Source organism: Cucurbita pepo, chromosome 16, assembly GCF_057944985.1.
Source record: "Cucurbita pepo subsp. pepo isolate OVF chromosome 16, ASM5794498v1, whole genome shotgun sequence".
In the NCBI taxonomy this organism is placed as follows: Eukaryota; Viridiplantae; Streptophyta; class Magnoliopsida; order Cucurbitales; family Cucurbitaceae; genus Cucurbita; species Cucurbita pepo.
Window position 1 is genome coordinate 10,525,717 of NC_141813.1, and position 25,708 is coordinate 10,551,424.

The 25,708-nt window shown below is 38.1% G+C and overlaps 3 protein-coding genes, 1 long non-coding RNA gene and 8 pseudogenes across 6 annotated transcripts; 8 read left to right on the top strand and 4 right to left on the bottom strand.

Annotated features, from left to right (window-relative positions):
- LOC111777310 (auxin-responsive protein SAUR24) lies at positions 1–592 on the top strand. The gene has a single exon (XM_023656846.2). The coding sequence runs from the start codon at positions 81–83 to the stop codon at positions 366–368; it is 288 nt and encodes a 95-aa protein (XP_023512614.1). The 5' UTR covers positions 1–80; the 3' UTR covers positions 369–592.
- A 3,974-nt stretch (positions 593–4,566) lies between these two features.
- Positions 4,567–6,255, bottom strand: LOC111777298 (small ribosomal subunit protein eS12). Its single transcript, XM_023656835.2, has 5 exons — positions 6,133–6,255; positions 5,984–6,024; positions 5,290–5,578; positions 4,925–4,990; positions 4,567–4,819 (listed from the first exon to the last, which is right to left on the bottom strand). The coding sequence occupies exons 2-5, from the start codon at positions 5,989–5,991 to the stop codon at positions 4,760–4,762; spliced, it is 423 nt and encodes a 140-aa protein (XP_023512603.1). The 5' UTR covers positions 5,992–6,024; positions 6,133–6,255; the 3' UTR covers positions 4,567–4,759.
- A 1,392-nt stretch (positions 6,256–7,647) lies between these two features.
- On the top strand, positions 7,648–8,405 carry LOC111777303 (auxin-responsive protein SAUR21 pseudogene; annotated as a pseudogene).
- Positions 8,406–9,651: 1,246 nt separating this feature from the next.
- On the bottom strand, positions 9,652–16,655 carry LOC111777311 (uncharacterized). 2 transcript variants are annotated; one of them, XR_002812382.2, is made up of 4 exons: positions 16,021–16,655; positions 12,456–12,530; positions 10,669–10,775; positions 9,652–10,271 (listed from the first exon to the last, which is right to left on the bottom strand). It is a non-coding gene; the product is annotated as an uncharacterized LOC111777311 (long non-coding RNA). The 2 variants fall into 2 exon arrangements; XR_002812381.2 differs by having other exon boundaries at positions 10,669–10,779.
- LOC111777295 (auxin-responsive protein SAUR22 pseudogene) lies at positions 11,508–12,449 on the top strand (annotated as a pseudogene).
- LOC111777309 (auxin-responsive protein SAUR24 pseudogene) lies at positions 12,835–13,742 on the top strand (annotated as a pseudogene).
- Positions 15,161–15,965, top strand: LOC111777305 (auxin-responsive protein SAUR24). Its single transcript, XM_023656842.2, has one exon. It carries the CDS (start codon positions 15,227–15,229, stop codon positions 15,518–15,520), a length of 294 nt encoding a protein of 97 aa, XP_023512610.2. The 5' UTR covers positions 15,161–15,226; the 3' UTR covers positions 15,521–15,965.
- Positions 16,656–18,524: 1,869 nt separating the features above from the next.
- LOC147789073 (auxin-responsive protein SAUR21 pseudogene) lies at positions 18,525–18,903 on the top strand (annotated as a pseudogene).
- A 306-nt stretch (positions 18,904–19,209) lies between these two features.
- Positions 19,210–25,184, bottom strand: LOC147789074 (auxin-responsive protein SAUR24 pseudogene; annotated as a pseudogene). The gene is made up of 2 exons (XR_015412047.1): positions 23,554–25,184; positions 19,210–19,437 (listed from the first exon to the last, which is right to left on the bottom strand). The product of XR_015412047.1 is annotated as an auxin-responsive protein SAUR24 pseudogene (transcript).
- Positions 20,673–21,828, bottom strand: LOC147789075 (auxin-responsive protein SAUR21 pseudogene; annotated as a pseudogene).
- LOC147789076 (auxin-responsive protein SAUR24 pseudogene) lies at positions 22,161–23,539 on the top strand (annotated as a pseudogene).
- Positions 25,137–25,608, top strand: LOC111777307 (auxin-responsive protein SAUR21 pseudogene; annotated as a pseudogene).
- The last annotated feature ends 100 nt before the right edge of the window (positions 25,609–25,708 follow it).

Sequence of the window (25,708 nt, forward strand, 5' to 3'; positions counted from 1 at the left end):
AAACCCTAGCACTCTCAAAATCCAAATCGAACACTCAAATCACATCTATTTTTCTCTTCAATCAATACTCAGATTCAGCCATGGGATTTCGTCTTCCATCGTCTTTGATTCCTCAGGCCAAGCAATTGCTGAAGAGGAGCTCGGGAAATGCATCGGCGGTTCCGAAAGGTCATGTGGCCGTCTACGTTGGAGAGTTTCAGAGGAAGCGATTTGTGATTCCGATTTCGTATTTGAATCATCTTTCGTTTCAACAGCTTCTAAATCGAGCGGAGGAAGAGTTTGGATTTGATCATCCAGAAGGCGGTTTGACGATTCCTTGTGGAGAAGATGCGTTTATCGATCTCACTTCTAGATTGCAATCCTCTTAAATCCATGAAGAACTAGGACGATTCTCGATTTTTGCCTTTGGCTTACTCTTTTTCCTTTTTTTTTTTTCCTGGAGATCCTTATGTTGTTGCAGATTTTTGCATTCTGACTGATGTTAGAATGTTGATGGAACCCAATTACACTGCCTTCGGATGTGTAATTAGCGGTGTTGGAATGGTGAATTTTTCACCAAAATTTCTAATACAAATACAACTTTTTTGTATCATTCTCTTGTTTATGCTCTGATGAATTAGCATTATACCTAAAAAATTTACTGTTCAATCCAAAAGTAGCATTAAGATTCAAAGTTCTTCTTGAAAAGTAACTATTCTGTTGACATGAACATAATAATTATGGAAAGTTTTATGAACTCCCAGGTTTTTGTTGGTCCCTGTTCATGATTTAAGACAGGCTAATCAGAAGACCAGGAACAATTGAATTAAGGGAGTGGATATTAACAACTTCTCAACTGTAGTACATTAAATCCAAGAGTCTTACTGAGAATTGATAACACAGTCCTGTGCCATACTTGTTCACAGTAGGCTGTTTCTAGGCCTATTTTCAATACCAAAGGTCCATTTTTAGCCATTGGCCACTGCATTGGGTCCTCTCACATGTAGATGTTCCTCCTTATTCAAGGGAGTGGATAGGCATGGTGACCAACCGTCCGACCAAGTGCCAACTGAGTATCAAGAAACTAGAAGCGTTGAAGAAATCCAAAGCTCCAAAATGGAGAATTACCACTTAACATTTCTAGGAAAAGCTCCAAAATCCATCTCAAAATATTTTGAGGCTGACAGCGATACGTAATGGGTCAAAACGAACAATATTTGCTAGCGGTTGACCAGATACCGAGTGGTGTGCCAACGAGGACACTAGGCCCCTAAGAGGGTGAATTGTGAACCGGGTGGTGTGTCAACGAGGACACTAGGCCCCTAAGAGGGTGAATTGTGAGATCCCACGTCGGTTATAAGGGTGTGAAAACCTATCTGCTAGCGGTGGGCTTGGACTGTTACAAATGGTATTAGAGCCAGATATTGGGTGGTGTGCCAACGAGAACACTGGCTCCTTAAGAAGTGGATTGTGAGATCCCAGCCAGATATTGGGTGGTGACGCTGGCCCCTAAGGGGGTGGATTGTGAGATCCCACGTTGAAAAATATTCCTTATAAAGGTGTGGAAACCTCTACCTAACAGATGCCTTTTAAAACCATGAGGCTGACGGTGATACGTAATAAGCCAAAGCGGACACACATGGCACGTTGTTGTTGGTTGTCGTGAGTTACGAGCCATCATTGCCATATCACGACGATGGGGAGAGACCGGTCTCTCAAAATATTCATCTTTTACGCACCTTGAGTCATGAAGTAACAAAACAAACGAAACTTGACGCAATGTGGTCTTTTAGAGTCCCACAAACCACAATGTATGATAAGATTCATCTTCTACGCATTGTGGTCTCAAAATATTCATCTTCTACGCGCTTTGAGTCATGAAGTAACAAAACAAACGAAACTTCGACGCATTGTGGTCTTTTAGAGTCCCACAAACCACAATGTATGATAAGATTCATCTTCTACGCATTGTGGTCTCAAAATATTCATCTTCTACGCGCTTTGAGTCATGAAGTAACAAAACAAACGAAACTTCGACCCATTGTGGTCTTTTAGAGTCCCACAAACCACAATCTATGATAAGATTCAATCCATTTTAGAGTTGAGCTATGAAAGTCCAGCTATGCCAGCTGCTCAAAGTTAGATGCAACTACTTAACTCCATTAGACAGTGAAAAGCATAACTCATCCTTGTTCCATTGTTTGTCTTTACAACTCAACCAGCTGGTCACTATGGTGGACTGATATGCACCCAAACACGATATAATTTTTGATTTGATGAAAATGCATTATCCACCCTGTCCCTCATTCAACCTGAAAATTAGGTTCAATGATATAGCCATAAGCTCTTTCCTAGAAAGTCGATCACATGGCTGTGCAATTTCCACTAGTCTTTGTTTTGGATGTTTTAGTGTGCGTGCGTGCGTGTGTAAGAGAGATGTAGAGTTCTTTTCTATGTTGATCAAAGCGATGAAAGGGTCTTCCTAACAACAATCTAGAACATCACTGTTACAGGCCCAAGCTTACGATCAAGGTAGACGTTGTTTGTGTGGAGGAAGGAGAATTTTCTACCTCTAAGTTAAAAGTACTCGAGACTAAATTGAAATTTGTTCATACTATTTGTATAATGGCCATTGCTATTTATACAAGTTGTATAATGGCCATTGCTATATCAATGGAACTATGACTCATCGTGGAGGAACACCCTCTTGAAACAAAAGAAATAACTAAAAAAAATAGAAATGAAAGTATTGTCTTTACCATCATAGTTAGATCAATGGAATCATGACACAATCATGAACGATCATCCTCATGAAACAAAGAAGATAACTAAACAATAGAAATGAAAGTGGAGTCTTTACCACTATTGCTATATCAATGGAATCATGACTCAATCACGAAGGATCATCCTCCGAAATGAAGTGGAAGACTCTTTAGAATACGGAAACTGCATAAAGAAAATTTTAACTAATGGGTTCCATACATGACCGCTTCTTTTTGCCACGAGTGAAACGTGTGTACACTTGTAGTGACATTGTATCAACCGCATGTCCATTAGAAATGAAGCATGCACCACTCAGCAGTCACAAACACAAGTGAGCCTTCAAACACAAAATTAGACTCTGAACATATTCATCAACCAGAGAAATCTTTTTAGAGGGTTCTCGCCTCCTCTTTAGATGTGTCGTCCACAACCACTCGAGAAACTTTTCTACAACAAATTTAGAAATGGGATTTCGTTTGCCATCATCTCTGATTCATCATGCCAGAAAGTTTCTAAAGATGGGAAACCAGTGAATGTAGCAAGAGACCCCCCTATGCAGTTTATACGGTAAAGTGGCTATGACACTAGTGTGGTATAGCTGACGAACCTTACATAACTGAGACTAAAAGAAAGGCATGAGACTTAATCTATATTCTTTTTTGTTTATACCAATGGAGATGTTGCATTACCCATGATCTTCCTCTTTCCAAGCTAATGTAGGACTTTAGTTGCATTCCAACAATATATTTTCTGTCCAACGCAAATTGAGTGGTGAGTTATCTTTGGATGGAACCTAGTAAGAGGTTGTGATGTATCAAATAACCCCATCATTCTAATATGAACCAAGATTGTTCCAAGGGTTTTGTTGGGTTGAGCCATCCGTATTTTGTAACAGCTCACACTGCTAGCAAATATTGTCCGCTTTAGTCTATTACACCTCGCCATCAACCTCACGGTTTTAAAGCGCGTACTAGAGAGAGGTTTCCACACCCATATAAAGAATGTTTCATTCCCTTCTCCAACCGATGTGGGATCTCATAACTACGACAGTCCAATCCACTGTATAGTTCCAAACTGAGAGGCTCCATGACTAGGAAAGGAAGACTAGGAAGCAATGGTATGGGCCAAATCGGATATCAGGGTCCAGGAATGCAACAGTTGGGTCTTTCATTATAAGCAGATCACATGGAGATCATATTTTTTTTTTTTTTTCAATTTCCATGTGAAGCACTCTGCCTTCAAGCATTCAATTCTGTGCAACAGCTTGGGATACGAGGTGGGTTGGAGTAATGTTTCTGAGTTCAGCAAAGCCATCTGAAGAATTATACTCAAACACCCAACCAAGAGTCTTAGCCATTGAACATAAGTAGATCATTAAGTTGATCCGTAATGATTCACACCTTCAAAGAACTTTTATTTTACACAATCTCAGCATTGAACTGATAGTTTTCTAGAGGTTTAAGGAAATAAATCTCAGCATATAACTTACCTAATATCATCCCATAAATTTAACTGCCATCTAAATTTTCAAAAAGATTTCTACTCCGAATAGTTTTGAATCGAAAAATGACAAGGCTAAGTGTGTTTTTTTCAAAATCGTTTAGCCAACACTTGATAATCAAATCCCTACACCTCCAACAAGTAATAGACAAATTTCCATTGATCAGGATTCCAATTTTGAAATTACCCTCAGACAACAAAACTTAACAACACTGATGGCCTGAGCTTTGTAGGAAAAAGAACTAAGACTTGCATTATCCTCCATACAGAACAGAAATAGGTAAATCTTAATGACTAGTAAATAGATGATAAAAAAAAAATCAATTCCCTTTTACCCTTGGCAAGGAGACTCTCTTCATAAATAAATTGTGTGCTGTTTGCCAAAAATCTTTCCAATCAATGAACAAAGAAAAACATTATAGGGCAAAAACGTGTTCAGCAGCAACAGGGAACCAACCTAAGCATAACTAAAGATCAAAAACTTTCTTACTGACACCAACAAACACCATTGTAATAATCAACTTGAACTCACGTGCTTCTGGACAATGTGAAGTGCCTCGTGATCCTCCCCAAAGTCCTGGGGGTAGAGATTCAAAATTCAAGTAAACAACAAAAATTGTATTGAAAACAAAAGAACATGGAATAGATCATTTTCTCCATAGGTGATGGACACGGCGCGTACCTTAACAACGACACATGAGCACCCGACGACCTTCCTAGCCTTTCCTTCAGAATCAATCTTGCATAGCTGCATTGGAACAAATGCGAAGAAAATGAATACACATATTTATCGTGAACTCAGATGAGGGAAAGTGTTTCGTAGTAGTGCTGGTATACACATATTAATTGGATCTTGAAATTAAAATCAAGCATATGATGTAGAATGCAAATATTACAAGCAAAAACGAAGAGATTATATCATGTTTAAGTATCAAAAGGTAAGAACATTTAGCCAAGCATTGGCAGGTATAGGTTCAATCATAGTAAAAAAACCCAGCAAAAGTTAAACCAATTTTATCTCCATGGCTAGATAGAATAAACACTTACACCAGCCCACTCGCCAAGGGTCTTTGCACTTGGAACTGTCATCAAGTTCACATTGTGCTCCGCACAAAGTGCCTTGACAAGTTTAACGTAATCTGGCTGGTTGCAGTCTTCTCCCAAGACGCAGAGCTGAGCAGCATGCTTCTCAATTGCTTTAGCACTCTCATGTAGGCCTCGAACAAGCCCACCATGAGCTAATGATTTTCTAAGAACAAGCTGCAAAGCAGTCTCAATGTCCATCGGCTCACCGAGAGCTGGGGCCGGAGCCTCGACAACAACTGCACCTTCATCACTGCATAAGAAATCTAGTTAATCAGGCAATTGAGGGCAATACATGGCGATTTGCAGCAACTACTAAGCCAACAACAACAGAAATCTCAATACTAATTCACTGCTAGACAGGAACAACAAAGATCTTGGCTCCTCAGTCACTATCTATCAATCCACACACGAATCACGTATTCTATATGGCCTAAGCCCAAAACAAGTTACCATTCACAGCCTTTTTCATATTGACACTCCAAAATAGTGGGCATTCGAATAATTGATTACAAGGCATCGCCAATAACTAATACACAAATGAAGCAATACAAAAAACGAAAGAACGGGCAGGCATTCAACAACTTCAAAATAAAAACAACCATGAGAATTTAAGGGGAAAGTTAGCAGCCAGTAAAATAAACAAGTTTCAACTCACGCTGACATTTTTCTTCTTGATTTCAAGTTCTTTACTCCTTCCTGTTGCACACAAACGCAAAACAATAATCAGAAAAATGAGGCAAACAATATGAACAGAAGCATTTACGAAGAGGAAGAAGAAGAGGAAGGATAAGGATAGAAGACGACTTGAGAACAGCGTAGAAACTGATCGAACCGGAGATCAACGGCGCAGCGAATTAGGTCAAGAAGAAGTGGGGGTTTTATGAAGAAGAAGTGCGGATAAAATGCGCCGATGGAAAAACCCTACTTCTGGGTTGGAGACCTAGCCCTGTTCGGTTTGGTTCGGTCGAAAAACGAACCATAATATTCGGTCAGCAAACCGACGGCTGAGTTAACTTTCTATATAAACCGGTTTGAGTCGATCGATTTTGGTTCGGTTTTTAGGACTTTTTATTATAAAAAAAAAAAAATAATAATAATAATAATAAATTATTGGTTATTTTAAATAAGCCAACGAAAATACCTGCCCAAAAAATCCTGTAATTTTGGAGTATTTTTAACAAATATTTTATAAAAAAAAATCAAAACAAGTAATGGGAAAAATATTTGAATACAACTTACAAAATTATAAAACATAAATGTTAATTTAAAATTTATACAAAATTTAAGGAGAAAAAAAAACTAGTAAATCAAAATTAATTAATATTAATTAAAATTTAATGCAAAATCTAAGATTCAAATTGGTTAAATGGAACTAAATTTATTGTTAATTTTAAAAAATACATTTTTAAAAAAAATATATACCTGTTAAATGTTTAAAAATAAATAATAAATGTTTAACAAATAAATATTTCAAAAATAAAAAACTGATTATGATGTCCCACGTTGGGGAGGAGAACAAACCAGGTATGGAAACCTTCCCCTAGCAGACTCGTTTTAAAGCCTTAAGGGGAAGCCCGAAAGAGAAAGTCCAAAGAGGACAAGATCTGCTAGCAGTGGATCTGGATCGTTACAAATGGTATCAGAGTCAGTCACTGGACGATGTGCCAACCTTCTCGTTGTTCCCCAAAGGAGAGTAGACACGAGGCGGTGTGCCAGTAAGGACGTTGAGCCCCAAAGGAGGTAGATTGGGGGGCGGTCCCACATCGATTGGATAAAGCCCGAAAGGGAAAACCCAAAGAGAACAATATCTGGTAGCTGTGGATCTGGGTCATTACAGAATTAATGATCCAATAGTCCAAACCAACTCAACTAAAATTGTTATAGTTGGGTCGGATTGAATTCCCTGATTGATAAGAATAATTTAGTAATTAAATTAAGTCTAAAAAATGTCTTGATTCAATCTAACTCACGACAAAAGAAAAGGCCGTGGAGACAACAGACTCACTAGTCAACCGCTCCGGAGAAAATCCGCTTGCTCAAAATCTGTCCCTTCAATTATGTAACAAGACGTCCACAAGATGATCCTACCTTATATTAGTAAATTATTTGCAGTGTCTACGCCGCACATTCCAAACATAAACGCCCCAAGTGTGTACCAACTTGGAGATACCAGCCCTCGGCCACAAACAAGAATTTTGTGGATGTGGAGATATCAGCCCCCAAATTTGTGCCAAGTGTTGGGCGACGCCAAGCCTTTATTGGGGGCAATATCTAGTTTTCTTGACATGGTTGTAATGCTATTTGGAAGTACCTCCAAGTATCTGCGACCCACTTTGTTAAGAATATGAGCTTCATATGTTGTGGCTGATGGGGCCACCTTACCATAAATTGGTTCAAATGAGCAACCCATGTGAGCCATTGATGAAGCCAGCTTTCTTGGTTGCCTATATATAGATACCAAACAAACAGTAGATCTCTCACATTTTCTCATCCAAGCATTGAAGTTTACTAGCTATAGCTACTTCTACATCCATATTCAATACCCGTTTGAAGTTCTTCGTCGTCGTCGTTGTTGTTGCTGTCGTCTTACTTCAATCAAATTTAGCGATGGGAATTCGTTTGCTTTCGGTACTTCTTGGCGCTGCCAAGCAAATTCTCAAGATGCAGTCTGTTTCTGCAGTATGTCAGTCTAATGTTCCGAAAGGTCACATTCCGGTTTACGTAGGAGAAACCGAGAGAAAGCGGTTTTTCGTTCCGATATCGTACTTGAGTCATCCTTTGTTCGTAGACTTGCTCGATAGGGCTGAAGAAGAGTTTGGATTCAGCCAACCAATTGGGGGTTTGACGATTCCCTGCAAAGAAGAAGCATTCATTTATGTCACTTCTAGACTGCACACTTCATGAATGATTTATGAACAAGGAGCAATTCTCCTCACAGTTTTGACAATTTTTTCCTCTTCATCTTAGTGTATAAGGAAAATTTTGTATGTAAATGGTTAGATTAGAAAAAGTGGAGAGTTACAAAGCCACTTGAACAGCCTGACAAATATCAGTTGAAATAAAAATTTGATTTTTTTTTGCAAACAACGCCTTATTCACCGCTAATTATCTAACGAATATTGTTATCTTTGGATTTTTCTTTTCGGGTTTTCCCTTAAAGTTTTAAAATTCTTGTTTTTTTATTTTATTTTTTCTTTCCAGTGCGCATCTGCTAGGAAAGAGGTTTCCACACCCTTATATAAGGAATACTTCATTCCTCTCTCCAACCGATGTGGGATCTCACAATCCACCCCCTTGGAGGCCCCAATGTCATCGCTGACACACTGCTCGGTGCCGGGCTCTAATATCATTTGTAACAGCCCAAGCCCACCGCTAGCAGATATTGTCCTCTTTGGACTTTCCCTTCCGGACTTCCACTCAAGGTTCTGAGATGCGTCTGCTAGGAAGAGGTTTCCACACGAATGCTTTGTTCCCCTCTCGATGTGGGATCTCACACTATTGCACCGAGTAAAAATTTTAGCTCAGATAAATGATCCTCAAAACTTTCAAGGGCAAGAAAAAGAAAACAGCCAATGAATTTGGAGCTGTGACTGCAAATCTTAACATACTTCCATGTGGAAAAATGATGGCGAGGTGCTCGGTAAGCAACTGCTTTGACGAAAGTCCTGCAGTATGAAGCTAAGTGGATCCGAGGCCAGGGTCAGGAACTGGCCAAGCTGAAGGATATCGTGCTCTATGAAGCGAGTCTCGAATCAAGTCCAAGGTGAAATGCAAGTAGGTCCATCTGAAAACATAGAAAATGGAATGGGTCAGTTAATCCGTTTGAGTCACGGTCCTGTTTGTTCAAGACGTATGGTCCTGTTTGTTCAAGACGTATTGCCCATAGCCACATGCCTGTTACATGCCAAATCCTTTGCTTTGTATCACTTTACTGTTTTCCTTTATTGCTTTCATTAGGTATAGTTTATTTTTTGTATTTCCCAAGTATAAGAAGTTTCTGCAAAATCATGTCTATGCTTGATAGACCTAAAATGCCTCAAAATGTATTATAGAGAGATACGACTAGTCGTCAATTTTTTCTAACTAGAGTTATATGTTATTTAAGCTGTTATGTTGCTTTTCAACCTTTCTTTTAATCTTACTTTCAAACCCAAATTTCTCTACCCCATTTTTTAAAAACTTTATTCTCAAACGAGGCCAGAAGCTTGAGCATACATCATCAAGCTGTAGGCGACGCGATTTTGAGTTGGTTGACTCACTCGGTGCGGAGAGTAAGTGCCGCACAATTGCTTCTAAACGTCCCGAAGGGGTGCAATCGAGACACAATGCAATTGACCTCATATGATATAGAAAAACATCAACTAAAAGCTCGTTCAAATTGGTAGGCTTCACAGTTAATCAATGCTTAATGTACTAAGCAAGGACTCAGGAGTTTCAATAATTATATGATTCTGCATATAGTTGGATCGTTATGCCAATTTTTGGTTCCTTCTCAACCGATTTTGTGTGTTCCGATATCTTACTTAAACCACCCATCATTCCAGCAACTGTTCAGCCACGCAGAAGAAGAGTTTGGTTTCCATCGTCCACAGGAGGAGCTTCACAATTCCTTACAAAGAAGACGCCTTCAATGAACGCACTGCAATATACGTACCTTGGAGGATGAAGAGCAAAGGGAAATCTGTCATATTTGTTACCATTTTTCTCCCAATTTTTCTATTCACTTGCATTTTGACTTTGTAATATTCCATCCTTCATTTTAAGACTTGCTCAGTAGGGCTGAAGAAGAGTTTGGATTCAACCATCCAACCGGAGGATTGACCATTTCCTGCAAAGAAGAAGCCTTCATTGATGTCACTTCTAGACTGCACACTTCATGAAAGCTTGAGAACAAAGAGCAATCTTGCTTGAAATTTTGACAACTTTTTTCAAATCTTCTTTTTCTGTAGGAGATAAGAGTCAAATGTTACTATAAAGTGAATTTTATTTGAAAAGGTGGAGAATTACAGAGCCACTTGAACATCAATGAAAAATATCAATCGCAGTGAAACTAAGATTTTCATTTTGCAATTTCATCAACTGAAATTTTTGATCTACAAGCAACTGTCTCTTTATATGTACAGTTCCGTAAGGAAACTGATTACCAAACGAATACAAAAACAGCCAAACACCCCGCCAATTCAAGAGGGCCGGTAATCTCATTCTAAAATGATGTTCTTATACAAATTATTTCTAATCTCAGTGCATTGGTTAAACCGAAAGACATAACTGCGAACTCATAGAAACCCTTCAGCTCCCCTTTTTTTCACTAAAGATCAATGGACTGGAGAAAGAACTTACATTTATTTAAATCATACCCGCATATAGCATGTCAGCTATCATGCATTCAGTTTCCCCTTTTTGAGTATGCAGATACTGGTAGGGGTGCACGTTAATGGGATCGGTACCTTCCTTCAAAATAATATGGTTATCATTGTCCCATCAATCAATAAGAAAGGAAATATTACAAATATAAATAAGGAATATATGCACAATACACAATCAATAAAACAAAAGATATAAATGGAAATCCAACAAAAAAAAAAAAAAAAAATGCAGAAAAGTTCAACATCATCTCCCAGCAGTTTGTTGGGAGATGGATTTTTGTATGTTGAGATGAGAAGCACCTCGTCCACTTAGTATTGCAAGGCAGCAAACATAAATTAGAACCACCTTAATGACAAGCCTCTAAGATTATAAACATCCTCCAGACACTTCGGTCCATTTATGCTGATGATGTCGCAACATTTACCATCATATATACCACACATTTTCGGACCAGTCCAAATTTTCGAATCGCTTCTAGTCATTTTCTCAATACCTGTTAATAGTTTTCAGCCAGATATGTGTATGTTTGAATATGACTTCATTTATTGGGAGAAGGGGATCCACAGTACCAGAATTTGGATAAAATTTGATAACAACTGTACTTCAACTACTAGAGCAACCCATGTGGATATCTTCAATACTTTCGTTCTTATCTCCTATATATACATACCAAATAAACAGCAGATATCCAATCAAATCTTCTCACATATTCTCATTTAAGCAGTACAATCTACAATTTCCAGATTCATCGCAAGAGCTCAACCATTCGAAGTCAGTCCTTGACTGTTCTTTCACTTCAATCAATTTTAGACATGGGAATTCGTCTACCTTCTCTTCTCTTTAGTGCCAAACAAATTCTGAAGACACAGTCAGTATCTGTACGAGGTCAATCCAACGTACCCAAAGGTCACATTGCAGTATACGTAGGAGAAATTCAGAGGAAGCGGTTTTTGGTTCCAATATCTTACTTGAACCATCCTTCATTTGTAAATTCGCTCAGTAGGGCTGAAGAAGAGTTTGGATTCAACCATCCAACAGGAGGTTTGACCATTCCCTGCAATGAAGAAGCCTTCATAGATGTCACCTCCAGACTGTATACTTCATAAAAGATTGAAAAAAAAAAGAGCAATCCAGCTTGCAGTTTTGACAACTTTTATTTTCGTTTTCTGTCTATAGAAGGTAGAGTTGAATGTCAATGTAAAGGGAATCTTTATATGTAGATGATTAGATAAGAAAAGGTGGAACGAAGCCACTTGAACATCAATGACAAATATCAGTTGCAATGAAAGTGACCATTAGAGGTATAAAACTTTCAGTTTCCTATATAAGCGAGCAAGAATCTTTGTCAACTGAAACTTTTGATTCGTAAGTTAAATTTATTTATTGATGCACATTTTCTATGTGTCAATAATAAGCAAGTCTTTCCTTAATGTCCAGATTAAAAGTAAAAGGAAGAAACTAATCACTATATTAAGAGTTAGTCTAGTATATAGAACAAAACAAAACCAATTAACAATGTAAAAGTAGATGCTTCCCAAGTCAACCAAATGTCTTAATATTATGCAGAGAAATTGATGAGGTGGTTTATGAATTGGGGTTCCTCCGATGTATTACTTATATGATAGTCATTTTTTGATGCTCAAAGAGTATGTCCAGGACCAGACACATGTTAAAGAAGCAGATCTTCAAATTACAACACTAACTCTAGTATGACCCTTCAGATTTTTTAAGACAACATTGTGCAGATGTAACATACTTACATGTAGAAACATTGATATTGATTTTTAATGCTGCGGTTCTCAGTGATCGACTGTCCGCCGGAAGTATTGCAATGTCTGTCAAAAAAAGTGGTGATATCATAGTCATGAGCTGCCTGAAGTGGATGCAATGTAACTGACTCTATATGACAAACAAGGCGTTAATTAGTATCTCATTCCAATTCGCATGATTCACAGATGTTGAATACTAAATTTTACTAGACAAGGACTGAGAAATCTGATGATGAGAACTAAGATGTAGTTCAATTTATACTTCGATGCATATGCCATTTTTTGGTTCTTTCTCAACCTATACATCAACTTCAATGACACAGCAATGGGAACTTCCATAAAAAGGCAATCCAGTCATAAGGGTATTATATTCTTCCATTTTCAATTCCGTTCACTCTATCTTGAATCATTTAATTTGATGCAGCAGCTACGTGCTTGGACAATGGCATGTGATGAATGGAGCAATTTGGCTGGCCAACGAAACAATTCTTTTTTATTCAAACAAAAGTAAATCACAGAATATTTGTGGAGGGAAAGGAAGAGATAATAGGATCAGCTTTTACTTGTTAGGCAAAGCCATGTGGAAGGGTCTACTCAAATACCAACCACCAGACTCCAATACCCCACTTAGAAACTGGATAAGCACCACTGACCTGCATAGCTCTTTCTTCATAACTCTATAAATATAAACATAATACGCGGCTCAAACATCAAATTCAACCGTGACTTCCTCTTCTAGTTGGTTTTATACTACTACAATCAAAACTTCAGATCTTTCTCTATCTTTCATCTCAAACAAATGGGGATTCGATTGCTATCTTTAGTTCCTCATGCCAAGAAAATCTTGAAGATGCAGCCAGGTTTTAGCAAAAACCAGCTGGATGTTCCAAAAGGCCATGTGGCAGTTTATGTGGGAGAGATTCAAAGGAAGCGGTTTGTGGTTCCGATATCTTACTTAAACCAACCATCGTTCCAGCAACTACTCAGGCACGCAGAGGAGGAATTTGGCTTCCATCATCCACAAGGGGGCCTGACAATTCCTTGCAAAGAAGATGCCTTCATCGAACTCACTTCTAGATTGCAAGCATTTTGAAGAATGAGAAGTCGAGAGCAGTCGGCCATTTTTTTTTTACTATTTTTTCTCCATTCCCTTGCTTATTGACTAGCAAGCAAGAGAATGTATTAGAATAGAGCGCCCTCCTACTTGTATATGAGTGCCATTGTAAAGGAAAATTTACTAACAAAACTTAATTATAAAAGAAATTTATACAGAAACAATCAGCATCAACTTCTATGTCGCTTCTTCTTTAAAAGAAATTGCCCTTTCCTTCCATCAGCAACCTAGATTTATAATAAACTTAAACTTACACGATCTATGAACAAGTAAGACTTTGTTTTATGTCCATATCTACCATGTATGGCATATATCCACAACAATAAGTCTTTCTTCATACTGTGATTGGGGCAGCCCCCTTGCTCTAGTAGGCATTAGGAGGTTTTGAAAAGAGAAAAATGAAGGGAAAAGGTACTTGTTTGGTTTCGTATTGCTTCGTATTGCATAGAGTTGATAAATTCATTATAAATTGGAGTTGTGAACTTCCATATCAGATGTCACATGAACACAATTTTCCAATTTTGAAAATCCTCATGGATACCAAACCCATATTTAAGTAATGAACACTGCAGGAATGACAAGAATTAACTTCATTAGGACCATCCAGTTGAAATTTTAGGCAGGAAAAAGAGAAGCTGCTAATATTACGTAATCCCATTAAATAAGGTAAGAATTGACCTCGATTATTATTTATATTTAGTTACCTAGTATTATGCCATAATTATTATTTAGATTATAGGTTTAGTTACCTAGTATCTACTAAGGATCATTATTTAGATTTTATTAACTAGTATATAGGAATTTATTTAGATCACTGTTACCTAGGGTATTTAGATTATATAATGATTAAGATTTAGTTAGCCTTTCTCCCTTACAGAAAGGTATGTTATTCTCTGAAAATAAAAATAAACACAACAAGCTAATTTAGACTTGCAACAATTACCAATGGATTTTTGACATGATTGTTACCGTGTTACCGTATTACTGTGGATTTTTGACATGATCTGCTAAGGTTGTCAATTTAGGTCCTAAAGTGCCTGTCATCACAAGAGGTGTCGTGATGGTCATAGTTTTTTCCAGCACTGCATTACTCAAAGCCAAAAGTGTGCCATCTACTGGAAGCAGATACAATGAACTACTCCATTGTCCATTTGGCAAAGGAAAACTTAGTAAAGATCCTATTCCAATTGGTAGGCATTAGGACAAATCACATGGATATTCTGTTCTCCTATTTTGAGTGCAATTTACTCTGTTCATAAGTAAAATTGTGTGAAAAGGCTCGGACAATGGCTTGTGAATTGTGATCAGTGCAACCTAACCAGTGAAACTAGAATTTGTGGTGTAAACTACAGATATATGAAGGATGAGAGAATTAAATTAGTGTCTTTTCTGAGTTGAACAAAACCATGTGAACGAGTCAATTCAAATACGCAACCACCAGACATCAATACCCCACTTAGCCATAGGAAACAGCACCATTCACCAGCAAAACTCATTCTTCAAAAACTCTATAAAAACAAGTATCAAATGAACCTTGAAACACCAAATTCAACTCAAGCATATTCAAGCATTACTTCCTCCTCTAGTTGGTTACGTGCTAATCAGATCAAAACTTCAGGTGTTTCATACGTTCTTTCATCTCAAACAAATGGGGATTCGATTGCTATCCTTGGTTCCTCATGCCAAGCAAATCCTAAAGATGCAGTCAGGTATCACTAAAAGTCAGTTGGATGTTCCAAAAGGTCATGTAGCCGTGTATGTGGGAGAGATCCAAGGGAAGAGGTTCGTGGTTCCAATATCATACTTGAACCACCCATCATTCCAGCAACTGCTAAGCCGTGCAGAGGAAGAGTTTGGCTTCCATCATCCGCAGGGCGCTCTAACTATTCCTTGCAAAGAGGATGCCTTTATTAATCTTACTTCAAGATTGCAAGTCTCTTAAAGTACAAGGATTGAAGAAAAACCTTCCAGTTCTAACAATTTTTCTGGGTTTTTTTCCCTGATTCATTAGACTTTTGACTCATACAAGAATTTTGTAGAATGTAACACCTTCCTGCCTGAAAATGAGTGGCATTATAAAGGTGTATTTACTAACATCACTGAATCTAAGAACAGACGCATTCAGCATCAATTTCTACTTAGCTACTTCTTTGATTCTATATCTGTGATAGTTATTCCAGGCTCTAGGGAATTTGGAAAATTTATTGCTAGATAATCATAAATCAACAAAGCAACTGAATATTAACATCAAATATATCCACACAAAAAAATGGCAGGTAACCGGATGCCTTCATTAAAAGAGAAGCAAAGCAATGAAAGTACAATTAGCTTCTTTCCCCTATATTTAGATGTACGAACTGTATTGGATTTTTTCGACCAAGTTCTAGTCAATCCTAAAGTTTGGAGAAGAAAGGTGGATTTGAAGATCGAAAGGTTTCAAACCTGCCGACGAAATGCTATCTCCTCTCTCCGCCTCCTTTCCTCATCGTTTCTAGCCTTCTGCAGTCGCCGGAGATAGCCGAGGAAATGCTCTTTCCTCTCTCCGCCTCCTTTCCTCACCGTTTCTAGCCTTCTGCAGTCGCCGTAGATATCTTTGATTGGTAACTGGGGTTGGCGGTACTTTAATGAGCCGCATTCTCTTAGGAAGAAGGTGATTTCTAGTACTCACTGGTCCGATGTTTTTGATCGGCATACTCTTGGGAGATCGAATTCTAGTTTCCGCAGTCCATGGATTAGTATTTCTCGAACTTGCATTTATGGTTCCATTCTTTACGGAATGGTGAAGAATCTCCTCTTTGGCATGATCATTGTATTGGATTCTCTGCCTTAAACAACAGATTTCGCCATCTATTCAGCATCTCCTCTCTCCCAAATCGCTCTTCGTCAGAATTTTCGGAGTGTTCGTGTTTCTGCTTGGAATATTACTTCTCGCAGATCGCCGAAAGAAGTTGAGATTGCAGATTACAATAACCTCATGGAAACCCCTTTCCGTCGTATCAATCGGACAAGCTGCAGATTCCAGAACATGGTCTCTTCAGGCCTTGGGTCCGTTGTCAAGTGCTTGAACTTTAAAGTTTTGAACTTCTTTATAAATTTAAAATTATTTTTTAAAAATTCAAATATATTCTTACGCCTTTTCAAAAAAAAAGCCATAAACTTTCAAAACTAATACCAACAAATCTTTAATACCAAGCAGAAACACGAACACTCCGAAAATTATTGATGGCAGCGGGCTTGCGATTGTGCGGCACTCACCTTCCAACGACAAGTGAGCTAAGCCAATTTGTTCTTGCGTTGTCTACGACCAAGCCACGTATGCTCAAGCCTCTTGCTTCGATTTAAGAGAAGATTTTAGAAAACGAGAGCAGAGAGAGATTTTTGAAAGAGACATTATATAAGCAAATAAGAGAGTAACAACAACCGCTCACAGTATATAACCTTAAGTTGGGAGAAGTTGTTTGGGAAACTCAAAACAAAGCTACGAGAGCTTATGTTCAAAGTGAAAAATATCATACCATTGTGAAGAATGGTATTCAACTAACAACCATAAACTTTCAAAAGTAATACGAACGAATCTTCAATACCACGTTTCAAAAAAGTTATAAACTTTAAAAAATAATAAGAACAAATCTTTAATATCACGACTTTCAAAAGTAATACGAACGTAACTTTAGTACTCCATTTCTTCAATTATATACGTCCTTTCACCGGTTAAGCTATACACGATATATGAAGTATATCAACAGTATATCTATATAGTGATATGATATCATTAATCATATCACAGATGGATATCAATATCATTAATCATATCACATATGGATATCAATTTCATTTGAGTGATATCAATCGTAGCTATGATTGGCTACCATTGCAACCATGTCAGCAAATCAAACGGGACATGTTTGGGCACTATTCTAGTATCATGAGTTAGTTCATGTTGGTAAACAGCTGGTTCCAACTACAGAAGTTGTTGAAAGTTGGATTCAGCTACTACATTTCACAAAGAAAGAACACGATTTTATCCTTAAAATGACCTGTACTGCAATTCAATGCATTTGGTGCCACTCGTCCCTATCCAACCAGGACTATCCAATGATGCTACATGTAGCAGTGAAAGCAAATCTCACTCATATCATGTTCTTTCTTTTCCCATCTAGTGCGTTCTTCCTTCAAGAATTCAGTGCTGTTTACCTGAATCAAAAAACTGGGATGACGGCAGATACAAATAAGAAAGTTAGGAGAAAGATCGTGTTTGAGTCGGGCAATCCTAAGTAGGTGAGATTTCATATTAGTCAAAGAGAGGAACGAAACATTCCTTATAAAGGTGTGAAAACCTCTCTTAACAGGCGTGTTTTAAAATTGTGAGGTTAATCGTGATATAACATCTGTTAACAGTGAGCTTGGACTGTTGCAAATGGTATCATAGCCAAATACTAGGCGGTGTGCCAGCGAGAATGTTGGGCGCGCAAAGAGAGTGGATTGTGAGATCCCACATCGGTTGGAGAGGGGAGTGAAGTATTCCTTATAAGGGTGTGAAGACCTCTCCTAACAGATGGTTTTAAAATCGTGAGGCTGACGGCGATACGTAAGAAGCCAAAGTGGATAATGTCTGTTAGTGGTAGGCTTGGGTGGTGTACCAGAAAGGATGCTAGGTCCCTAAGGGGGTGGAGGGTGAGATCCCACATCGGTTAGAGAGGGAACGAAACATTCTTTATAAGGGTGTAAAAATCTCTCTCTAACAGACGCATTTTAAAACCGTGAGGCTGATAGCGACACGTAACGGGTCAAAGCTGATAATGTCTGTTAGCGGTGGACTTAAACTGTTACAATACCTCGACACTAACCTACCACCTACAGAACTATTTGCTTTCAAGACTATATATATGTGGATATCAAGTCAGTTTCAACTCCAAATTAAACTCAAACACATTCATTTTCATTCTCTTCAAGTTGGTTCTACACCAATCAAATTCAAACATTTAACAGGCAAGCTTAATAATGGGGATTTATTTGCCATTCTGGATTCTTCAAGTCAAGAAATTTCTACAAGTTCGTTCAAACTTCCCCAGAAATCCGCTATATGTTCGAAAAGGTCACGTAGCAGTTTACGTGGGAGCGATACAAAGGAAACGGTTCGTGGTTCCAATATCATACTTGAATCATCCTTCGTTCCAACAGCTGCTCAAACACGCTGAGGAAGAGTTCGGATTTCATCATCCTCAAGGTCGTCTAACAATTCCTTGCAACGAAGATGCCTTTCTCGATCTCACTTCGAGATTGCAAGTCTCTTTAAGAGGAGAAGGAAAATTCACCAAGTTTTGATTTTGATTTTTTTTTTTTTTTTTTTTTTCTTGTTTCTTGATTCATTTATGAACTTATACTAGAATAGTAAAATGTTGTAGGAAATTCAAGAACAATTCTTTCCTGAAACTGTAATCAATATATGATCATATGAAATGGAACTATTTCTTTTATTATATGTTTTGTGGCTTGTGACATTAGCTATCTAGGGCTGATAGGTTTTACATCAGGTAACGACATGACTTGCTTGTTGAGAGACTCGAGCCACCGACCGTCACTAATCGATGTTGAATATTTGAAAATATAAGATAATTTAAAACTTTTAAAACGTGCATGCATTTAATGAATGTCAAATAAAAAAGTACATGACATCAAAGCATTCGAAATACAACTTGACACAATATCGAAATGACAGACGACAAAATAGAGAATATAACATAACTAGATTCATATAAACATAGGATTTGAGAAATACAAGACACCGATCTATCTTGAACCCCTGAAGCCTTGGAACTCGTGCACACCCTTGCTTCGACTGCTCCATCAAGTCCTCATCTGAAAAGATTAAAATAGCATGAATGAGTATAAGAATACTCAGTAAGTAGTTTGCTTATAGTTTCTTAGTTTGTTCTTAAATCTTATGTTATTAGTTTGTTCGTTCATTCGGTGTCTTAGTTGTACTTAGAAATCTCGTTCCTAAGTCATTGACTTTTCTAGGCTATCCCCTGGGTTAACTTGGTTCACCTAACCTCAACTTAGGGTAAAACGGCAGAACTTGTGGGCCATCAATTCTTAGGGTTCATTTTTAGGGTTTTAAGGTATCTTGATTAGCTAACTACTAGCCCCTTTCATCAACGTTGTCAACATCAGCCTATGTATAACAGGTACTCGAGGCACGACCCCGATGTCAGTTCCAACCTCTAGTTCTCATCATACCATTATGGACACTATTATCAGATTCTCTAATAGAGTTTAGTTGACATCTTCCTACTAAGCCCATAACATGAAAGTCATGCAAGGAGGAGGTGACCCTCAATGTTGCCAACACTCATCTACCTATGTGGTCACTTGCTCTCGTTCAAACAAGATCACAATTAGGAAGTCGTTGGAGACACCCTAACTGCACCCACAAGACACTCATTCAGTTCTCATAAGGTTCCTCCATTCTGGGCTCAACCTTAGTTCTACCAACTCATAAACGTAAAGACACTACGGTAGACCCTCAGATAAGTTCACTCTTAGGAATTAACTAGCAAGCCCTTAATAGTCCCCACAAAGTACAAGTCATTGCAGCCAATTCTAAAAAATGTTATACAAACCCCCGATGATCAAGTCGGGCTCACGATTAGGGATTAGTCGATGAACCCTAAATCATCTCTATATAATCACATAAACATATCATGCATGAACATATCAATAGGGACATAGCACAGTAATCTAAAATCACATATACCCAGTCATGCTTTCAGTTTCGTTCAATTTCAGGTTTGTTTCGTCGTTTCATCATATTCTTTCAAGACTATACAAATGGACATCAATTATTTTCTTGCAACTGATATCTGACTAAACAGAAAGCATAGAATAGTCATGATTTAGTTTCATTGGAACAGTAAATTTAAGAATATCAACTGCATGCCTTTGGTAGAGGCTTTTGGTTTCAGTTAAGAAACTTTGAGTTTTCACATAAGGGGAATTCATAAAAGATTAAAAAAGATTAAATTTCATTCAAACTGTTCATAACTTATCATGATCATTCACTTATTCAGATATATTCATGTAACGTAGGATGAGAACATAAATGAAAAATCCAAGGAATTTAGGTCATTTCAATTTTTATAAGAAAATGTGGTTGTCCATTTCAATATGAGTGTATAACGGTAGACCCAACATTTAGAGAGCGATACCACCCGACAAAGGGGGAAAGCTATAGGCATCAGCAGAAAGGCAAGTAAAGGCGTAGATAGCAGATCTACCAACATCGCTATTGGTCAACTTTAAGTGCTTAATTAACTGCTCCATCAACAGAAGCGGCTGCGGGAAGGTATGCAGCTTACTAGTGGATCATATGTTCCCACCTATGTCTCTAGTGATGTTTCAACTTTCGTTTATGCGGCTCCTACTGGGTATAGAACTGAGAAGGGTACTAATCCTGGATCTACTACTGGCCCTGCTCGCTTTGTTTATGCTCCTGTGGGGATTGACTTTCGAACTGACTCGACATCCGCTGAAGAAATTCCTCTCCGAGTGAGTCCGGATACCAAGCAAGTATATCCCTGACTAATGGAACAAAGTTGTGTGGAGGGTTGTCTTTCTTCTCTCTTTCAGGAAGTTTGCAGCCTGGAAGTGAGATTGATGGAGACATCTTCTCTGCAAGGAATTGTCAAACCGCCAATTGGATGTTTAAATCCAAATTCTTATTCTGTCCTCTTGAGCAAAGCTGAGAAAGACGGATGGTTCAAGTATGATATTGGAACCACGAACCGCTTCCTTTCAGAATCTCCCACATAGACTGCAATATGGCCTTTGGGAACGCCACATTGATTTCTAGGCGAAACGGTCTGCATTTTGACAACTTGCTTGGCATTGAGGAGAAGTAAAGGTAGTCTGATTCCCATGTCTAGTTTAGAGGTTGGGAAGTGTATTACTTTGAATGAGGATGTGTTTGAAATGTAAGTTGAAGATTGAAGTTCGTTTGATCTGTATTTATGGAGAAGTGATGAGAAGAAAACAGTATGAAGTAGGTGTCTAAGAAGGCCTACATATATGCTCACATGGGTTGCTTATTTTGTTTGAATGCATGCACTTCCTTATGTTCCCTAACTACTGGTGACAGTCCCACTCGTTTCAATGAGGTGCAATTATAATCCAAAATAAGAGGTCAAGAAAGCTTCAAAACATAGCTAAAACACCATATAGAGGTTTGTCGAGCAAAGTCTTGCCAAGGGAAATTAGTTCATGATGGTGAAAAGAAACTTAAAACAAACAAGTACTGTATGACAAAGACATGTAATCTCTTCAGCTTCAAGAATCAGCATTTCTAGTTCCAATGTAGTGGACTTTGTCTATAAGTATCTATGAGTTGACAGGAGATATATGGAAACAATTCACCAATGAACCTGAAATTTGTGGTATAGATTCCAGAGACTATGGAGTGGCAGAAGAAAATGGCTGGCCCTTTCATGAGTTGGGCAAAGCCATGTGAACCGGTATGCTCAAATATACCCAACCACCAGACATCAATACCCCACATAGCCACTGGAAAGGCCATAGTCACCAAGCATAGATAGCACTTCCTTCAAACTCTATAAATATAAACATCAAAATGAGCCTCAAACACCAAATTCAACTCATTTTAAGTTCTACATCCTCTTATAGCTAGCTCTTACCAATCAGATCAGAACCTGACCTTTTTGACACTCTTTCATCTTAAGAAAATGGGGATTCGGTTTCTATCTTTGGTTCCTCATGCCAAGCAAATATTGAAGATGCAGTCAGGTTTCACCAAAAACCAGTTGGATGTTCCAAAAGGCCATGTCGCAGTTTACGTGGGAGAGATTCAAAGGAAGCGGTTCGTGGTTCCAATATCTTACCTAAACCACCCGTCGTTCCAGCAACTGCTCAGCCACGCAGAGGAGAAGTTTGGGTTCCATCATCCTCAAGGGGGCCTAACAATTCCTTGCAAAGAAGATGCCTTCATCGATCTCACTTCTAGACTGCAAGTATCTTGAAGGATGAACAGCAATGCTCAAGCTGCAATTTTTTACAACCTTTTGTGGTTGTTTCTGACTCAATTGTATTTTGACCCATACTAGAATGTTGTAGAATGGAATGCCTTTCTTGCTTGTAAATGAGTGGCATTGTAATGGTGCATTTACCAACAGAAGTGAATCAAAAGAAAACACAAATTTAGCCTCAATTTCTATATAGCCTTTTCTTTTCTGATTTATTCGTGATGGTTATCCTGCAATACATGGAACTAAGAAGAACTGTTGCCAGATCATGATACATCACTGATGAAACTGGGTAGCATCTTGAAGACTCAATTGTCCAAGTAACATAACACAAAAACATAAAGAAAAGAGTCAAAAGATGGAGTTTAAATAGATTGAAAATCAGAGGCTGAAGCAAGCAGTTTTTCTATAAGAAAATGTAAATCCATTTATATATTTACATCTCTGCAATTGTAAATCTTACACTGATGTTGAATCAAATTTTGCTTCTTCATACATATAGAAACTAACCATGCATTTGATATCCTACTCCTCAACTGTGGCAAAAAGAAGAAGAAAAACGAAAGAAATTCTGCAGAACTGTGTGGAAATTTGTTTTTCTAACCTCTTTCAAGAAGTATGCAGCCAAGAAGTGAGGTTGATAAAGGAATTTCCCTAAAAGGAATTGTCAAACCTCTTGTTGGATGTCTAAATCCAAATTCTTCTTCAGTGCTCTTGAGCAGAGCTACAAAAGAAGGGTGGTTCAAATATGATATTGGAACTACAAACCGCTTCCTTACAAAGGAAATATGATCATATTCCAATTCAAATTAATATCTTGTAGAGACGAACCGTCGAAACGATGGGAGAGAGCTCATAGCTCGCGTATATTTATGGAGGGTCTTATAATGGCTATGAAAGAAAGCTCTATTATACAATATTCAATCCAAGATTTACTTACTGTCAACGCCACCTGCATTTTCTTCTATGAAAAGAATGAGGTCGTGTTAATGGAATTTGGACCCTATTGTACGCAAAGGTTGTCTTTCTGTTCCATTTTGAACATGTACAATAGCCAAAAAAACATCCACTTCTGCACCACAGACAGCAATGAACAGACAAGAGTATCAAAAAATAAGAAGCGGAACATGAAATGAGACTGAAAATCTATCTGTATTATGTTTTGTTAGGAAATTCACTAAGAAAGAAACTCATTTACATTCCAAATGGCTTAAGATTATATTTGTACACAGCATTCATGCAGAGGAGTTAGATAGAAATCAATTCAGGAAAAAAACTGTGTCAAAAATTGATTGATGCCTATTCCATCATCTTCATCCTTCAAGAATGTTGCAGTCTAGAAGTAAGATCAATGAATGCGCCCTCTTTGCAAGGAATTGTTAGACCTCCATGTGGATGATGGTAACCAAACTCTTCTTCTACTCGGTTTAGTAGTTGTTGGAATGAAGGATGGTTCAAGTATGAAACAGGAACCACAAATCGCTTCCTTTGGGTATCTCCCACATATACAGCAACATGACCTCTAGGAACAACATCAGACTGCTTCTTGACAAAACCCAACTGCATCTTGAGAATTTGCTTGCCAGCAGGCAGCAGGGATGATCGCAAACGAATCCCCATTGTTAAATCTATTGGAAATGATCAAGAGACTGTAAGCAAATCTTAAGTTTAGCCTTGGTTGGAAGTAGAATCGTGATATTCAGAGCTCAAACTTGTACTTCAAACTAATATAGGATCTATATTTATAGAGTTATGAAGAGAGGAGTTGCCTAAGCATTTCCAGTGAGCTTAAAAGTGGGCTCACTAGCATCGGTAGCTTAACAACTTAGAAGACCAACTTAACATGACTTTGTCAGCTCACAAGCATTTTCTATTTTGATCTCATCCTTTCTCTTGGCTCCCATGTGTGTTTGCAATTGCTCAATTATAGGCCCATTTGTAACTCAATTTTCAAACAACACCATGCTTGTTCCAGTGGAATAGCACATCAAACAGATGGAATTGTAAGGAAAGTGTAAAGACAAGCCAACATATCCGTGTGATTGGACAACTTTGCTAGAGGAAATTTCTTCATCAATGAACCCAGCTTGTAGGTGAGGGAAGTTGCTCAGGTTTCATTTGACTCACAGCTCCTATCACCACCAATGTACTCTCAGCCACTGCAATTGGTCCATTAATGGAAGCACTTAATGAGGATTGGGAGTATCACATGGTATGTTGCTACTCATATTCCAAGAGATAATGACGAACTTGGTGAAGTTTTCTTGGCCTCTTGTTATTGGAAAAAGTGGGACCAACGAGGAAATGAAAGAAATTCTAATAGATAGCGCAAACCCATGTGAGCCTTTGGAGAAGTAGGCCCTCAAAGTATACTCTTTTTGTTTTCCTCTCCAGTTCCTAGTTTATAAATATACATAGAAATAAAGCCATTCTCATCCAACAAGTACTCTATTTCCTACATCAAATTCACAGTCAAGCAGAACACCATTCAAAGTCCGTCACCCCTCTCTTGTTTCGAGGAAACTTTCAATATGGGAATCCGTTTGCCATCAATTCTTCTTAATGCCAAGCAGATTCTGAAAATGCAAGCTCTATCTGCAAGAAATCAATCTGATGTTCCCAAAGGCCACATTGCAGTCTATGTGGGAGAAATTCAAAGGAAGAGATTTGTGGTACCTATATCATACTTGAAGCATCCTTCTTTTGTAGATCTGCTCAATAGATCAGAAGAGGAATTTGGATTTCGCCATCCAATGGGCGGCTTGACGATTCCATGCAGAGAAGATGCTTTCATAAATCTCACTGCTAGGCTGCATAGATCGTGAAAGTTGGAAGAACAAAAACGAAATGTTCTTGATCACAGTTTTGCCACCTCCAGATTTAGGAAGTAGAGTAGGATAATACTGTACAGTGACTTGGTTTTGAGCAATGGAAATTAATTTCTATTACAAAAAGAAATTCTTTTCAGTTCATTAATTCCAATTTTTATTAGTTACTTGTTTTTCTCTCGCTCCTTTAACATAACAGAAGAGGGTTCAGCTTCATAATCTCACAAGTCTAAGTAGTTTTAGGATTAATGTTACCTACCGTGAGAG